This window comes from Hyla sarda, chromosome 8 (genome assembly GCF_029499605.1).
Source record: "Hyla sarda isolate aHylSar1 chromosome 8, aHylSar1.hap1, whole genome shotgun sequence".
Taxonomy (NCBI): domain Eukaryota; kingdom Metazoa; phylum Chordata; class Amphibia; order Anura; family Hylidae; genus Hyla; species Hyla sarda.
Genome location: NC_079196.1, coordinates 54027899 through 54044834, shown reverse-complemented (window position 1 = coordinate 54044834; position 16936 = coordinate 54027899). Strand labels below are relative to the sequence as shown.

General features: G+C 42.8%; 1 protein-coding gene and 1 long non-coding RNA gene across 3 annotated transcripts in view; one reads left to right on the top strand and one right to left on the bottom strand.

Annotated features, from left to right (window-relative positions):
- Nucleotides 1-16936, bottom strand: part of HAT1 (histone acetyltransferase 1) — an 84824-nt gene that overhangs the window by 7888 nt on the left and 60000 nt on the right. For both annotated transcript variants that reach the window (XM_056536113.1, XM_056536112.1), the window contains exon 9: nucleotides 1740-1891. In XM_056536113.1, the coding sequence (XP_056392088.1) occupies nucleotides 1740-1891 (152 nt within the window). The remainder of the gene's footprint in view (nucleotides 1-1739; nucleotides 1892-16936) is intronic.
- LOC130285030 (uncharacterized) overlaps nucleotides 1-16936 on the top strand; it is a 101011-nt gene that overhangs the window by 80124 nt on the left and 3951 nt on the right. The gene's annotated exons all lie outside the window — the stretch shown is intronic.

Genomic DNA, 16936 nt, shown 5'->3' with positions numbered 1-16936 from the left:
TTGGTATTACAGTGCTTACAGAGATAGTAAGTCACAGAAGTTCCAGGTATCTGTTTAGAGGAAGGAACAGCTCTGGATACGGACATAATGTAGAAAGAAAAAAGGAGATAGGAACTTTCTCACCCTAGTCTGTGTCCCCTGTCAGCTGCAGTGAGGAGAACTCGCTCTGAGCAGCTAGAAAGAGAGTGAACAGGCCAGCCAATAAGAAGAGAGGGGCATGCCTGAAGCAAGGCACTCACTAACTGACCCCTTCTAACTGAAAATAGCACCCACGGCGCTGATTGGAGGCTGCTTCTCGCCTCTGAAAGCTCCTAGCCCTGTGGGCGGAGCAATAGACGGCCTTAAAGAACTGTCATGGCGCCCGTTCCTTGTCCCGAGCGCACCTGACGGCCGTTTATGCGCCCGGGGGAAGAGAGCGGACGGACAAACGCCAGCAGAGACTGCCGGTGAAAGAGAAAGTAAGCCGGCGCTGAAGCGCCCGGCAGCGCCGCGGCTATCAGCCGCATATAAGGCACTGCCGACAAAACGAAAATAAACCGGCGCTGAGAGCATCCGGCCCGATACAGCGCCGCGGCTGACAGCCGCATATAAGGCGCTGACATGGTAGCACAAGCACACACATATAAGTGAAGTGCACCAAGCACACACACATAAGTGTAGTGCCCCATAAAAAATGCCCCCTCAGGTGCCACTACTCCCCCAGAATAAAGTACAGCTCTTGCATAGGCTAGCCCATAAAGTGTAGGTGGGCCAAAACAGGGGGTCTCCAGAGGTTGCGAGTCCGTACCTATGGAGAAAAAATGGGGAAAAGTACTTACCTCAGTCAGAAGAACTTGCCTAAAGGAGTCTTCAGTCAGCTTTAGTTACCTGCATCACGCCTGGCTGCTATGCGCGAGCGAGGCGAGCAGGTAAATAGGGGGACCCGGACCATGAGGTACCACCCAAGCGCTGACCGTTGGCGAGGGGGGGGCTAACAGCGCACATACGCAATGTCTGTGCCCCCTCACTCGCAATGGGGAAACGGGGAACCGCAGTCCCTGAGTCCCCACCTGAAAACAGAAAAGGAATAAAAAAACTAACACGTCCCTAACTAGGAAAACAAAAAAAACAGAAGACCTGGTCTGGAGCAGTCCAGACCATGTCCACCTACTTCAGACACTAAGCTTAAACTGATTAGCTCAGAGCCTGAAGGCGGGTATATTCTGCTGGGAGGAGCCAACTGTTTTTGTTGCCATAGTGTCACACACCTCCTAGAGACAGCAGCATACAACCACGGTCTGTGTCCCCCAATGGAGCCGATAGAGAAATGGCGTCTGCAAAAGTTTGGCCACCCTGCAGAATTTATAGCATGCACTGCCCCCTTTGCAAAGCTGAGACCTGCCAGTGTCATTACTCTATACTGTTCAATACAGGTAAAGAATAGTATAGCTAGAGTAGGAGAGTTATACATGCTGCTGTCCATTTAAGGCAATGTACAGCACTACTCTAAATGAAGTATATTTTTAGGATATTCCTTACATTTATACGATAGCTAAAAGTTCATGCCTTTCCCACTACTGTCGAAATTTCACAAAGACAGACTAAATTCCCATGAAAACCAGATAATCGTATGGAATAGTGTATGCAGTGTTCTTGTAAGGCAAAATGAAAAAACATGTTCTGATCCTAGGAATTTGTCCGAGTCAACGGCCATACAGTGTACAGTAAGTCCTCAGAGCCGGCACTCCGGATAAAAGTACCTTATTTATTTTGAGTTTCTGCTGAGCCTCTGTCACCATCTCTTTGCTGAACCCTTCAAGAAGTTTCTCAGGAGAAAAACATGGCAGATTTTGGCAAAATTTAGCGAGAACAAAGTCTCGGAGCCTGACAAAGTTCTCGGATGGATCTTCAGCTAGAAAGGGGTGGAAAGGAGACAATTTTAGACCTTTTTCCCCCCAACAGACTCAATAAAAATATACTACGATTCTGTCAATAAAACAACTATACATGTAAAGTCTAAAGTTAGAGGACAACTTCTAATACATGTTGGCAAGCGGAAAGTGCTGGCTTGTTCCAAGTTATACATGGATCACACTGTAAATATCGTAGATTAATAAAAATTGGCGCAGGAGAGGGTGGAGTAGTCGCCTGCAGCAACCAATCAAATTTCAGTTCTCTTTTTTTTGGAAACCCTTTGGAAAATTAAAGCAGAATTCTTCTTTTTCCTGTGGGCTTTATTTAATATAACTTTAAGCTACCAAGATTTAGCACTAGCTATAAAGTTGGTTATATGCATTAGATCAGTGTTTTCCAACCAGTGTGCCTCCAGCTGTTGCAAAACTACAACTCGCACAAAGAGATGGCTGACACGCTCCTTCTGTGCAGCTCTATGGGACAGCCGGAGATTCCCAAGTGCAGCGCTCCGACTCTTCCATAGAGATGCATTGAGAGGGCATTTGAGCCACTGCTTTATGTGGTGGTCAACACACCCAATTCATCGTTTGGACATGCCCCTTGGTACACCCCAACCCACCCCACGCGATCAGACACTTATCCCATATCCTTAGGGGATCTTTAATCTTGCTGTGGAGGCCAGAATCGGGAGTTCCGCCATGTGTATGGTGCAGCAGAATCCCACTGAAAACAATGCGACTCTGCTACAACAAAATTTCTGCGTGAAATCCAGATTCCACTTAGAGATTCTGTGTAAACTAGGTAAAATTCCTTATTTGCAGTACAATAATTATGGGTAATTAGATGAAATTATGAGATCCAAAAAAAACAAAACAAAAAAAACAATGAACTTTATTGCATCAGAATTGTACATGGCCCTGTTCACATCAGCTTTGGAGGCTTTACTCAGAGCCTTTGTTACTGATTCAGTCATTTAGTGCAGTACGGTTCTTCCCGTTAAAAGAACAGCCATCACAACAGAACCTGATGGATCCCATTGTAAGGTCCATCATGAGTCGCTAAAATCAGTCATGTAATAGATCTTCTGTGATAAACCAGAAAATAAAAAATGCAACCTAGTGCGAATGGTCACTGGACTTGGAATGTCACTTGTGATTATTGGACCCAACATACTAAATGTAATTAGAGTCTAAAATGTTGCTGACAAAATTATAGACAGAAAAAATTACAGAAGGAAAAAGCACTAGAGAGTTTGTAGTAAAATAAATATTAATATAGAATAATAATATTCCTTACAACTTTGTGCTATCCAATTTATAATTAATTTTACTTATTACAGAATACAAGTCACCATATAAAATGTAAATAAAAAAAACTTAAATAAAAACATGACAAGGAGTTCATGAAGCATTAAGTTACCAAAGGAGATTGTGATAGGGATGAGTGGAGACTTTTTTACATATTACCTACACTATTAAGTAGCTGTGCACACAGGCTTTTTTAATCCCAGGCAAGAAAGCAGCTGCCTGGGAAAACCAGCCTGGCTACCATTATTCATAGTCATTAGCCGCTCCATTGTACTGTAAGCACATAACTACCCGACGTGTCAAAGAGAAGGAGACAAAAAGATTTAATTGTTGAGAGCACCCCGCACCCTTTTCCTGCCAGAGTATTTAGCCGATCGCAGAATTACCAGCTCATAAACCGCAGAAAGAAAACCTTTAATATTAACATGGTTCAATTCATGGCGAGGCAAACATTTCTTTAACTACACAAGAAAGTTTACTTGTCCTTATGGATTTCTTTAGGGTACGTTCACACACACAGGATTCGTAACTGATGATTAGAAGCTGTGCTTAGTCATTTAGTTTACATTGAAATCTGCCGCAGAAAATGGCTGCAGGCACAAAAATATACACTTTTTAAACAACGCTGCCTTTGGCTGTCCGGGCATGTTGAGTGTTTTAGTTTCGCAACAGCTGGAGGAACCCCAGATGGGGAACACTACCTTAAAAGGAGTAATCCAGTTTAGTTAAATTTATCCCACATCTCCAGAATAGGGTATAAGTGTCCGACCACTGGGACCCTCCACGATCTCCTGCCTGGCGTCTTAGATGTCCCCATGCAGGAAGCAGTAGTCGACATCCCCCCCCCTCCATGCATCTCTATTGAAGAGCAGGAGATGCATGGAGGGCGCTTGCAAAATAGACGCTGAATAAATCAATGTAACTAAAGGATTGAACAAGTTACCAAGTCTGCAGCAAATGATGTACGTGTGATTGGACCCTATGGGTAGGACCACACATTGCATCCTTCTGTTTTTGCCACATTTTCTGCTGCAGAAAATCTGCAATGTGTTTCCCTAGCCTAAAGGTTCAACATTCTGTGCAGAATCTTAATATTTTTTCTCATAAATACATCTATATAGTAATCAAAAACAGTCTGATTTCTATTATTTTCCGAAAATGAGTGATGCCTGCTAGACAGTCATCTCACTTCATCTGCAGGAGTAACACGTTTATAGGAGTAGACCAGAAGACAGCTGTCTTATTCCTATGGCCAGAGGTTGCAGCGGACATGCCGGGATTGAATATTCTTTCTGAAATTGTCCTTTTGAAGCACACCTCAACTCCACGTGACCTTTAGTAGTTGTCAAACATCATGTTACATGTGAATAGAGCAAGGAACCTCAGCTGGAGAATTCTCTAAAGTCACACCAAGACAACAGAGGGGCTTGCTCTTCAAGAGGGAAATATACACACTTGACATCAACCTCTGGGTATGTCAAACAATATGTCAGGGAGACTAAACCGAACTGGATGACTGATGACTCTACAATGTGCGCCACATAGGACCGAGTGCATGGTGCTGACCAGGTCATCCTTGATCAAGGTATCAGAAAAAAAAATGTTTCACACATGTTCCCCTGTGCATTTGCTTATCATTAGAAGGGTGTTATTTATTGTAGGCGCTGGAGTAAAAAAAAAAAAGTGATACTTACCTTCCCCAGTCCTCAACAGCACCTCCTTCCTGGCCCCGGCTGTTAAGCTCTTCTTCCTGCTTCTGGGCAAGAGGTTGGAGCACAGGACCTGCCCGTTCAGCCAATCACGGGCCAAGACCGGACACTTGTGCACAATGGGGGAGATTTATCAAAACCTGTCCACAGGAAAAGTTGCCCAGTTGCCCATAGCAACCAATCGGATTGCTTCTTTCATTTTGCAGAGGTCTTGTTAAAAATGAAAGAAGCGATCTGATTGGTTGCTATAGGCAACTGGGGAAATTTCCCTCTGCACAGGTTTTGATAAATCTCCCCCATTGTGTGTGCGTTTATTTATTTTTTATAATAATGGAATACCCCCTTTTAGAAATTTCCACAACAACTGTCCCATTCAGGGCACAAATACATGTGTTTACTGTCAAGACATCATCCTTCAGAAATTTCTGCAACAAAATCTAGAGCGTGTGAATTACAAATAAAAAATGTTGGCTTTCAGTTTAGTTAATCTGGGCCATTGTCAGTATATGTAAAAAAAAAGAAAAAACTAATCATTGATGCACCGGTGATGTTTTTATTTAGTTTAGCTGGAGAAGCTTGTACATTACAAAAGCTAAAAGTAGAATTTTTTTGTAGGATTTTCCTATAGTTTTGTCACATATTGTCTCAATGGTGTTTGCACTTTTCTAATCAAGTTTACATTGGTCTGTTTTCTCCTAAGTGAAGTGTTTGGCGCACATTGGCACAAAGTCACATGTGAAAAAACAGAAACTGAGTGGAAAGCAAAGATACTTAATCAAGTGGGATGAGAAATTAAAACCCGAAGACATAAGGATTTAGAAAATCTGACAATCTTAGTAAATCTGGGGCATTATTGTGATTGTAACTATTTTACACTTGATCATAAATGCAGCTAATTTGTCTATAGTAATATTATGACCTACAGATATCAATTATTTACAATTCATCTGTTTTATATATTTTTATTCAAATATAATAAAATATATATTTTCATTTGCTTCATGAAAGTTGAGATGGTTTATACTTTGGACTTTTATTGCTGAGCACCACCATATAGCTTAGCCGAGATATATATATATCTCAGCTAGCACTTTGGTGAATCAGCTAAATCAGCCAATAATAAATGGTACGGCATTTGGAACGGCAGACCTTGGGACATAAACAGGAAAAAAGTTCAAACTACAGAAGTCATCTGAGTGAGGGGGCAGATCCTCAACATATGGTAACCACATTTACACTCAAGAGGAGGAAAATCTCATCAAACACATCCGGTGCAAGATGCACTATCTGCATGCCTCACATTCCTTCATGTATACACACATACATTATAATATATATCTACTCGACGTGTATACACTTGATCAGCCACAGCATTCAAATCCCTGTCACTTCTGAAGGTGCCCTGTGGCTGTGACGCTTAGGCTCCTTTCACACTATGAGCCTTCATCCGTTGTTATACATCAGTTTACTGTGTAAAAACGGATGTATAATAACGGATAAAGTAACGGGTACTAATGTCTGAATAAATATTCATCCGTTAAGACCCGTTATAACATCCCTCATGTAGAGCAGTTTTAACACCTCTGCCTACAGATTCCCACAGCTAGGACTACTACTACTCCCATCATGGATCAGACTTGTTTCCATGATGGGAGTAGTAATTCCCCTGCTGGTTGAGTCTGCAGACAGCTGGGGAGGCTACATTATTGTTTTATACTACTACCACCATCATGGAACAAAGTCTGTTCCATGATGGGGGTTGTAGTACAGGGGCTGAGGGATTGATCGCATCGGGTCTCACTTCTGAAACCCCATGCTATCAGAAGTTATTAAGCAGGGGAGCGGGCGGCATGCTCTGCAACCCTGCAATGTATCCTGTGTTTTTTACTTTCATATTTAAATCCCCAGCGGGGAGCCCTGAATGGCTGGTACAGAGGAGCCATTCAGGGCTCACGGCGGGGTTTTTAAAATGAACATTGTGAGTGGCAGCGGGGGCCATATGTATATTAAAAGTGCTGTGGGGGGGGGCTAGGATTGCAGACATATAGCCTATATATCTAGCCCCCCAGCACATTAATAATATGCCCCCCGCAGAGCATTAATAAAGATTTGACCCCCTCCAGCGCATTATATATATAAAATATAGGAATTACAACAGCTCAGGACGCCGCCAGAGCCAGAAGTAGCGTGGAACACGTAATTATAAAACCGGGGATGGGGGAGGCAATGGGGCAGCGGCGGTCTCTGGCAGCGGCGGTGGTTGGACTCAGGACAAGAAGGGGGAAAGAAGCAGGTGGCGGCGGCAGTCTCTGGCAGCGGCGTTGGCTGGACTCGGGACCCCAGGACAGGCAGGGGGAGAGAAGCGGGTGGCTGCGGTTTCTGGACTCAGGACAGGAAGGGGGGAGAGATGTGGGTGGTGGCGGCGGCGGCGGTCTCTGGCAGCATCGGTGGTTGGACTCAGGACAGGCCGGAGAAGAGAAGTGGGCGTCGGTCTCTGGCAGCGGCGGTGGTTGGACTCAGGACAGGCAGGGCGAGAGAAGCGGGTGGCGGCGGCGGTCTCTGGCCCCGCAAAAGCGCCGCTTTAAATCATTGATCTGCAGCAGCTTCTGTGGGGCCAGAAACTGTTTATCAGGGTGTATACCTGCACAGACACACACACGAATTAAAACGCACTGAATATCGGTCTGAAAGTTCACGGGTTATCGGCTCTAAAAAAAAATCAATATCGGTCGATCCCTAATTTTTATAGATAGATATATATATATATATACACACATACACACACACACACATTTATGTGCTGGTGGGGGTGTGTGTATATGCTGGCTGGGGTCATATCTTTATTAAGTAAAAACACACGATACACCGCAGGGTTGCGGACCATGCCGCCAGCTCCCCTGCTTAATAACTCTTGATCGCATTGGGTCTCAGCCCCTGTACTAGAACCCCCATCATGGAACAGACTCTGTTCCATGATGGGGGTAGTAGTACAAACACGAATGTTGCCTCCCCAGCTGTCTGTAGACTCCCGCAGCCAGGGAATTACTACTCCCATCATGGAAAAAAGTCTGTTCCATGATGGGAGTTGTAGTAGTAGTCCCTCAGCACTGCTTGAGTCTGCTGATGTCACCTCTTCTGAGCATGCTCAGAAGTAATAATGGATATTATAAACCAAGTGCAAACGGATGACATAAAGGCTTATTCATTTGCCATAGACTTCAATGTTAAAAATAACGGCCGTTAATTTACCCGTTTCTTGTGACGGAAGAAAAATTTGTGCATGTGCCGTTTTTTTCTTCCATCACAAATAAAGTCCGTTATTCATGACGGGCTATAACGGGTCATAACGGATAATAAAAAAAATACCATAGACTTGAATGGGATTTTGTAACAGATGTTTAACATCCATTATTAAGGCTTTTCTAACGGATGTTTATAACGGAACAACTTTATAGTGTGAAAGCAGCATTAGAACAAATGATTTTTAAGCATTTGATCTAGCAAAAAATTTGATGTTGTGATTTCATAAAATAATTTTTTTTTTTTTTTTTGCTTTCGGATTGAGATCTGGGGATTTCACAGCCTAGACACTACACCTTGATCTCTCTGTTCCTCAAACTATATCTGAAATTTTTTGGAATGAAGCTAATGGGGAATGTCATTGCCATGAAGGGGAGGGACTTGGTCTGTACAATGTTTAGGTAGGTGGTATGTGTCAAAGTAACATCCCCATGAATGTTAGAAACCAAAGTTTCCTAGCAGAACATAAACCAAATGAAGCACAGTGCCTCCACCAGCTTGTCTCATTCCCATAGTGCATCCTGGTGCCAACTCTTCCCCAGGTAAGTGATGCACAAGCACATAATGTAACAGAGAACATGATTCTCATCAGACAAAGCCAAGCCTTCTTCCATAGCTCAGGGTCCAGTTCGGATGATTATTTGCTTAATGTAGGTACTTTTTAGACAGGGATGGCTACAAGTCTGTGGATACACAAAAAGTCTGTGGATACACAAAAAGTTACAATGCAAGTCTTGCGTGCTCATGACTGACCACATCACTGGTCCACCAGTTGTCCTTCCTTAGACCACATTTTGGTACTAACCATTTTATACTGGGAACACGCTACAAGACCAGCCATTTTGGAGATGCTGTGACCCAGTCTAGTCAACAGAATTGTCTCTTACCAAAGTCACTCAGATCATTACACTTGCCCATTTTCCTTCTTCCCACACGTTATGCACCAATATTACAATACATTCAATGGGAATTACTTTAAATTTCAGTGGTTATAATTAGAGATGAGCGAACTTACAGTAAATTCGATTCGTCACGAACTTCTCGGCTCGGCAGTTGATGACTTATCCTGCATAAATTAGTTCAGCTTTCAGGTGCTTCCGTGGGCTGGAAAAGGTGGATACATTCCTAGGAGACTCTTTCCTAGGACTGTATCCACCTTTTCCAGCCCACCTGAAAGCTGAACTCATTTATGCAGGATAAGTCATCAACTGCCGAGCCGAAAAGTTCGTGACGAATCGAATTTACTGTAAGTTCGCTCATCTCTAGTTATAATGTTAAGGCAGATTAGAGTGAGAGAGCAAGTGCATGAGAGGGAGAGAGCAAGTGCATGAGAGGGAGAGAGCAAGTGCATGAGAGGGAGAGAGCAAGTGCATGAGAGGGAGAGAGCATGAGAGGGAGAGAGCATGAGAGAGTGAATGTGTGCGAGCGAGTGAATGTGTGCGAGCGAGTGAATGTGTGCGAGCGAGCGAATGTGTGCGAGCGAGTTAGTGAATGTGTGCGAGCGAGTTAGTGAATGTGTGCGAGCGAGTGAATGTGTGCGAGCGAGTGAATGTGTGCGAGCGAGTGAATGTGTGCGAGCGAGTGAATGTGTGCGAGCGAGTTAGTGAATGTGTGCGAGCGAGTGAATGTGTGCGAGCGAGTGAATGTGTGCGAGCGAGTGAATGTGTGCGAGCGAGTTAGTGAATGTGTGCGAGCGAGTGAATGTGTGCGAGCGAGTTAGTGAATGTGTGTGTGTATATTTTTTTACTATAAGCACATGCATATACATATACATGTAATCCTTGCATTATTTATATATTTATCTGCAATAACACTCAATATTTTCAACTATTTTTTGTAGTTACACATACAGTCGTCTACTTTATTTCTTGTTATATAGGAATCTGCTCTAAAAGTGATGGGAAAAAAATAAAAAGGTTAGAGAGGTAGAAAAAATCCCATACATATATAAAGCTACACATTTGGAGGCTGCTTTTTCAAATACATGCAATCACCCCTTTGGGCACAGAGAAAATATGTAATAAACACTTAAGTAGCACTTAAAATGTGCATAAAAATAGCTCATGCATGTTAATCGCCTCTAAGATTCCACCTCTGCAACAAAGCAGAAGCAGATCTGCAAAGCTTTTCTTTTCGGTGTCGAAATATATATAAAACCCAAGACACAAAAGCATTTTGCATAAATTTTTCCATTTTAATATAGATATATCATATACTTACGGGACAGATAAAATATCTAAACTGTATCGTATAGTATCCGTATAATATCTGTGTGTAATGTCCGTGCCTGACCACAGCTATTTTTCCCCCTAAACAATTAGGATGTATTTATACAACGACAAGGTGCAAGCTATTTAGAAACATTACCACTAGATTTCTAGGATGAGATTTGCTAAAAACTAAAAAGATAACATAAAAAAAAACAATAAAAAAATAAAAATAAAAATAAATAATTTTATATATATATATATATATATATATATATGTGTGTGTGTGTGTGTGTGTGTGTGTGTGTGTGTGTGTGTGTGTGTGTGTGTGTGTGGTTTAAAAGTAAAAAAAAAAAAAAAAACTTCTGCAACCTTCAAACTGTGGACCTACAGATGTTGCAAAACTACAACTCCCAGCATGCCCGGACAGCACACTCATGTAAGGAGCCTGGGCCCCGCCTTCTCCCTGCTGCCCGGGTTCCTTACATGCGGCTGGAGATACGCTGCCTGCACTGTGACGTTTCCAGACTAAGAAGCCAGAAGCACCGGAGGAACGTGACACCGATATCTTTGCAACGGGGAACAAAGGAAGGAGAGTTAAAGTTTTTGTTTTTTTTATGTTTTTGCAGCCACAGGGGGACATAAAAAATTTACGCAGCAATTCTCGGGATTCGATTCTATATTTCTGCATAAGCCTTAATGTTATTTTGCTGTAGGAATGTATCTAACTCTGTTTTGAAGCCCACAACTGCTCCTGCTGTGATCAGTTCCTGAGGTAGACTGTTCCATAAATTCACAGTTCTTGGGGACTAAACCTCTTTTTCCCCTAGACAGAAGGAGGGCCCCCTTGTCCTGTGAGGGGGTTTAATCTGGAACAGTTTTTCCCCATATTTTCTGTAAGGGTAATTTATATACTTATTTAAAGTGTATCATATCTCTCCCCCCCCCCCCCTTAAAGGGATACTCTGTTGGAAAACAAATCTTTTCCAATCAACTGGCGCCAGTAAGTTAAAGTGTACCTAATGCAGATAATACCATTATATGAATATTTGTAATATACATTGGTTAAAAAATGTGTATATGTTTGGCCCTGCAGATATTGCATGCTCTATGAGGAGACCAAATACAGGAGTGAGTGTTGACAAGCAGGGCTCTGTGCACTAAGGAAAAGTTTGCACTGAGGCGCTATGACACGCTCCCAGCTCACACATGAGGATGATTGACAAGCTAGGAGCCTGCACAGATCCCTTCCCGCCCTAACTTCCTGTATTTGGACACACAGACAATAGCTGCAGAGACAGCATTTTTTTTCACCCAAAAATATACACAAATTTTAACCAATGTATATTACATTATATGTTTTTGTTGACGATGGGTACACTTTAAAAGAGACTTGTAAATTACTTCTATATAAAAATCCTTCCAGTATCAGCTGCTGTATGTTCCAGAGGAGCACAACTTCCTCTGGAGCATACAGCAGCTGATGAGGAAGTTGTTAAGTTATTTTCTGTCTGATCACAGCGCTCTCTGCTGACACCTCTGTCCACGTCAGGAACTGTCCAGAGGAGGATAGGTTTGTTATAGGGATTTGTTCCTGCTCTGGACAGTTCCTGACATGGACAGAGGTGTCAGCGGAGAGCACTGTGGTCAGACAGAAAAGAACTACACAACTTCCTCTGTAGCATACAGCAGCTGATAAGTACTGGAAGGATTAAGATTTTAATAGAAGTAATTTACAAAGCGAAGTAAGTAGAGGTAGAAAAAATGGGTGGGCACTGCTAGAGAACCACTATGCAGGTGCAGCAATCAATGGGTTCGGGTGTATGGCTGGTATATGGTGCTGGACAATCACAGAGACAGTCTTTCATATATAGTAGAACGAAGATAGAAAAATGTCCGCACTCACCATGCCCTATCAAATAATTCGCTTTATTGGATTCTTCAGATTTCCATAAAAAAGCATAAGACAGAAACACCCGAGTGCAGGGAGGGGGAGCAGCTCCAGGCAAGGAGACTAGGAGCGGCTGTCAGGAACAACAGCACCGTTTTGCGTTATTCACGCATCTTCCAGTTCCTGGTTCTCTGGAATAGCTCACAGGTATCCCCTCTCCAATATATACCTGTGAGGTATCCCAGAAAACCAGGAACCGGAAGATGCGTGAATAACGCGAAACGGTGCTGTTGTTCCTGACAGCCGCTCCTAGTCTCCCTGCCCGGAGCAGCTCCCCCTCCCTGCACTCGGGTGTTTCTGTCTTATGCTTTTTTATGGAAATCTGAAGAATCCATTAAAGCGAATTATTTGATATGGCATGGTGAGTGCGGACATTTTTCTATCTTCGTTCTGATTTACAAATCTGTTTAACTTTCTAGCACCAGTTGATTTGAAAAAAAAAAATTGTTTTCCACCGGAGTACCCCTTAAAAAGTCTCTTTTCAAGACTAAACAAATTCATTATTTTAATCTTTCCTCATAGCGAAGATGTTCTATGCCCCTTATTAGTTTAGTTGCATGTCTGTGTAGCCTTTCCAGCTCCAGATCGTCCCTTTTATGAACTGGCGCCAAATGCTTTATAAAGCGGTAGTATTATTTCCCTGTCTCTTGAGTCCATGCCTCTTTTGATACATAACAATATCCTGCTGGCCTTAGAAGCAGCTGCCTGACATACATTGCACGTTGTTCTGTAGTCTATGATCTACACAAGTCAAGTCATGGAATTTCTTTCCACGTAGATCTTCCACCATCTGTAGTGAGTGGAATTATTGAGAAGTGGAAGTGCTTAGAATCCACAACCATTCAGCCACGAATTGTAGACCAGTGGTCTTCAACCTGCGAACCTCCAGATAATGCAAAACTACAACTCCCAGCATGCCCGGACAGCCAACTACAACTCCCAGCATGTCCGGGCATGCTGGGAGTTGTAGTTTTGCAACATCTGGAGGTCCACAGGTTGGAGACCATGTAAAGTTACAGCACTCGGACATTAAATGTTTAGGGTATAGTTCATAAAAGTCACTAATGCTTTGTTGATTTAATAACTGCAGAGATCAAACATCATCTGGCATTAAAATCAGCACAAAAAAGTGTGCCCCACTGGAATCTTCATGGCATGGGACCCCATGGCAGAGCAGCCTTACACCACTGGGCCAAGTGATGGATGGTGTAGAGCCGCAGCCACTGGAGCAGAGAAAACTGATGGAAGAGATTGAGCATGGAGGCTGTCAGGGGAATGCTACCTGCTTGACTGCATTGTGGCATGGTGTAATGTTTGCTGAAGAAGTATAGTATAATGCTATGGGGACGTTTTTTTTTTTTAGGGCTTGGCCTAGGCCCCCTAGTTCCCATGAAGGGAAATCTTAATGAGTATACCAAGACATTTTGGACAAGTGTATACTTTCAGTTTTGTGGGAACAGTTAGTCCTTTTGTGTTCCAGCATTACTGAGCCCTGGAGGTACAAGGCAAGGTCCAAATAAGGGGAGTTTGGTACAAAAGAACTTGATTGACTGCACAGAGCCCGGACCTAAACTGATCCAACACCTTTGGGATGAACTAGAACAGAGGTTGTGAGCCGGGACCTCTCCTCCAACATCAGTATCTGACCTCACAAATGGATAAATGGACAAAAGTCCCCACAGACATCTCCACAATCTCGTATTAAGTCTTCTCAGAAGAGTGTAAGCTGTTGCAGTGATCCCTCAACTTACAATGGCCTCAACATACAATAGTTTCAACATATAATGGTCTTTTCTCGACCATTGTAAGTTGAAACCAGACTCAACATACAATGCTACAGACAGTCCAGATCTGTGAAACGTGTCACAACTGGAAGAACTGACCAATCAGAATGGACATTCACTGGTAAAACCCCTGTATTACTGAAGCATATGCACTGACTGATGTATGGTAGCGCCCCCTACAGTAAAGAAGGTATTCCATGTTCTTCTGTACACTTTACCTATACCAGGGTTACCTGCTCCTTTGGACACCAGGTGAGGGAGACTCCATGTTACTTTTTTAGGACATTGCGTGTACTGTACAGGACCTCGAAGAAGCTCCTGTCCTCTACATAGACCAGTGTTTCCCAAGCAGGGTGCCCCCAGCGGTTGCAAAACTACAACTCCTGGGCATGCCGGGAGTTGTAGTTTTGCAACAGCTGGAGTCTCCCTGCTTGGGAAACACTGACATAGACAGTGATTTACAGCTCCCAGCAGATCTTTATTACTTTTATATGTAAGGATTTGCTTTATCTGTATTAGTTATCTACTTATTTTTCTTTAATCCTCTTTAAAACTTTTTCCTATTTCTGAATGACATTTTGGTGCCTTTTGAACCAATTACCAGGTTTCCATAGAGTTCTGGTCTCCACATACAATGGTTTCAACATACAATGGTCGTCCCCAGAACCAATTAATATTGTAACTTGAGGGACCACTGTATAACTACTTTAACTGACTAGCAAAATGATGGAACAAACTGGATGTCAGACCAGACATTGACGCTTCACATCTAAATCCTGTTCAGTGTTCAGAAGGGCTGGAGGCAACACTACATAAAATCTGAACAGTGACTTATTTAATGAACACATTTCAAAATTATCAACACAAAAATCCCCAAACATCTGTTCTACAGAAGGAAGACCACCCCAGCTACGGAGAGACGCCCCCCTCTGAACATCATTGCTATATAAGCAGTGCAGGAAGCCCTTTCTTAGGTGGTAATTCAATAAATCTTGAAAGATTACAAGCTCTAGATTACAGATGATGAATGGCCGCTTTAGCCCCACCGCCCTTCAGTAGATGTCTGAATATCCATATTGCATGTATTATTCTGAACACATTTCAAATCAAAAGGACAGAAGAGGCAAAGCATTCAAAAAGGATTATTCCCCACTCCCTCCAGTAAAGTAAAGTCATCTTGGAGGGCAGACTTGCTATGTCTACAAGAAAAATCTATGTTTACAAGCGTTAGGTTGAGGGGGACAGATTTTATCTCTACATCTCATAAGCAAATGTTAGTCTCTGGTGTAACAGACTAAATCTGAGACCCATCTGAAACGGAAAACATTACAGGACTTCAAAGAAAAGTGAAGTAATCGCATAATAAAGCCCAATGTAATCTGGAAAACATTTTCTTGAGGCAGGCTTTACTGATTAACATGACAGATACATTTCAAACAGACAGAAGACTCGCTGCTTATCTTCCACAATGGATCTCCTATACCGACTACTGCAGATGCTGAGCGCGGAGAGAGACAAATTCATTTTATGCTACAGATGGTGTTAAATACACAGAATCATGTCTTCGTTAATACAGTGATTAGATCTCTTCCAATATCTTTATATTATAGAAAGTACTATGCCCAGTACTAGAGATGAGCGAACTTACAGTAAATTCGATTCATCACGAACTTCTCGGCTCGGCAGTTGATGACTTTTCCTGCATAAATGAGTTCAGCTTTCAGGTTCTCCGGTGGGCTGGAAAAGGTGGATAAATTCCTAGGAAAGAGTCTCCTAGGACTGTATCCACCTTTTCCAGCCCTCCGGAGCACCTGAAAGCTGAACTAATTTATGCAGGAAAAGTCATCAACTGCCGAGCCGAGAAGTTCGTGACAAATCGAATTTACTGTAAGTTCGCTCATCTCTACCCAGTACCACCAAGTACCCAGTACCACCAAATAAAAAAAGAGTTAGGATCCATTTACATCACAAAATTCCACTTGGAAATTCCATTGCAGGAGCCTTCCATTGTTTTCAATGGGATTCTGCAGCACTTTGGACTGCATTGGTTTCAATGGGGATGGTGCGTGTCCACATAGTCAAAGTGCTCAGTAGTTTAGGCAGCGCCTGCCATGCATGGAATCTAGAAATAAGCATCGAAAATCAAAATCCCATTGACTAATGAGCTTTTTTTGGGGCGGATTTATAAACGTTTATTCTTTTGGTGGAATCCGGATCCATGTCGAAAGTTCCCCAATGGAACTTCTGTAGTCTGTACTGAGCAGCAGAATCCTATTGAAATAAATTAGATTCTGCTGCAATGGGGATGGAATATCTGTAGTGTGCATACTTGGTTTAATTCCTACCGCAGGGCCTGATGGGCATGACAAAACACGCATTGTGGCTAAATGTGATCCCTAAATACACCACACTGCAGCAAAGCAGTCACCTAAGTTCAAAAACTACATAGTGTGAATTATCGCTATACCAAAAAGTGGTAAACAACAAAAAGTGTCTGATAGATGTGGGCTTGACAGCTGGGACCCCCACGACCAAAGCAGGGGGTTCAGTGTCCCTGGTTGAACGGAGCAGTCATGTGTGTTGCCTCTCTACGGGTCTGACCTGTTTTCGGTTCATAGAATTGATTGGCTTGGTAGCAAGCATGTCTGACTGCTGCTCCATTCAAACATGGGGACATGAAACTCCTGGCCATTGAACTACCACTGATCCTACAGATAGGGGATGGGTGTGGCGTTAGGTAAACCCCGTTAACTAGTGTATATAGTTGGACTAGGAGATGCACTTA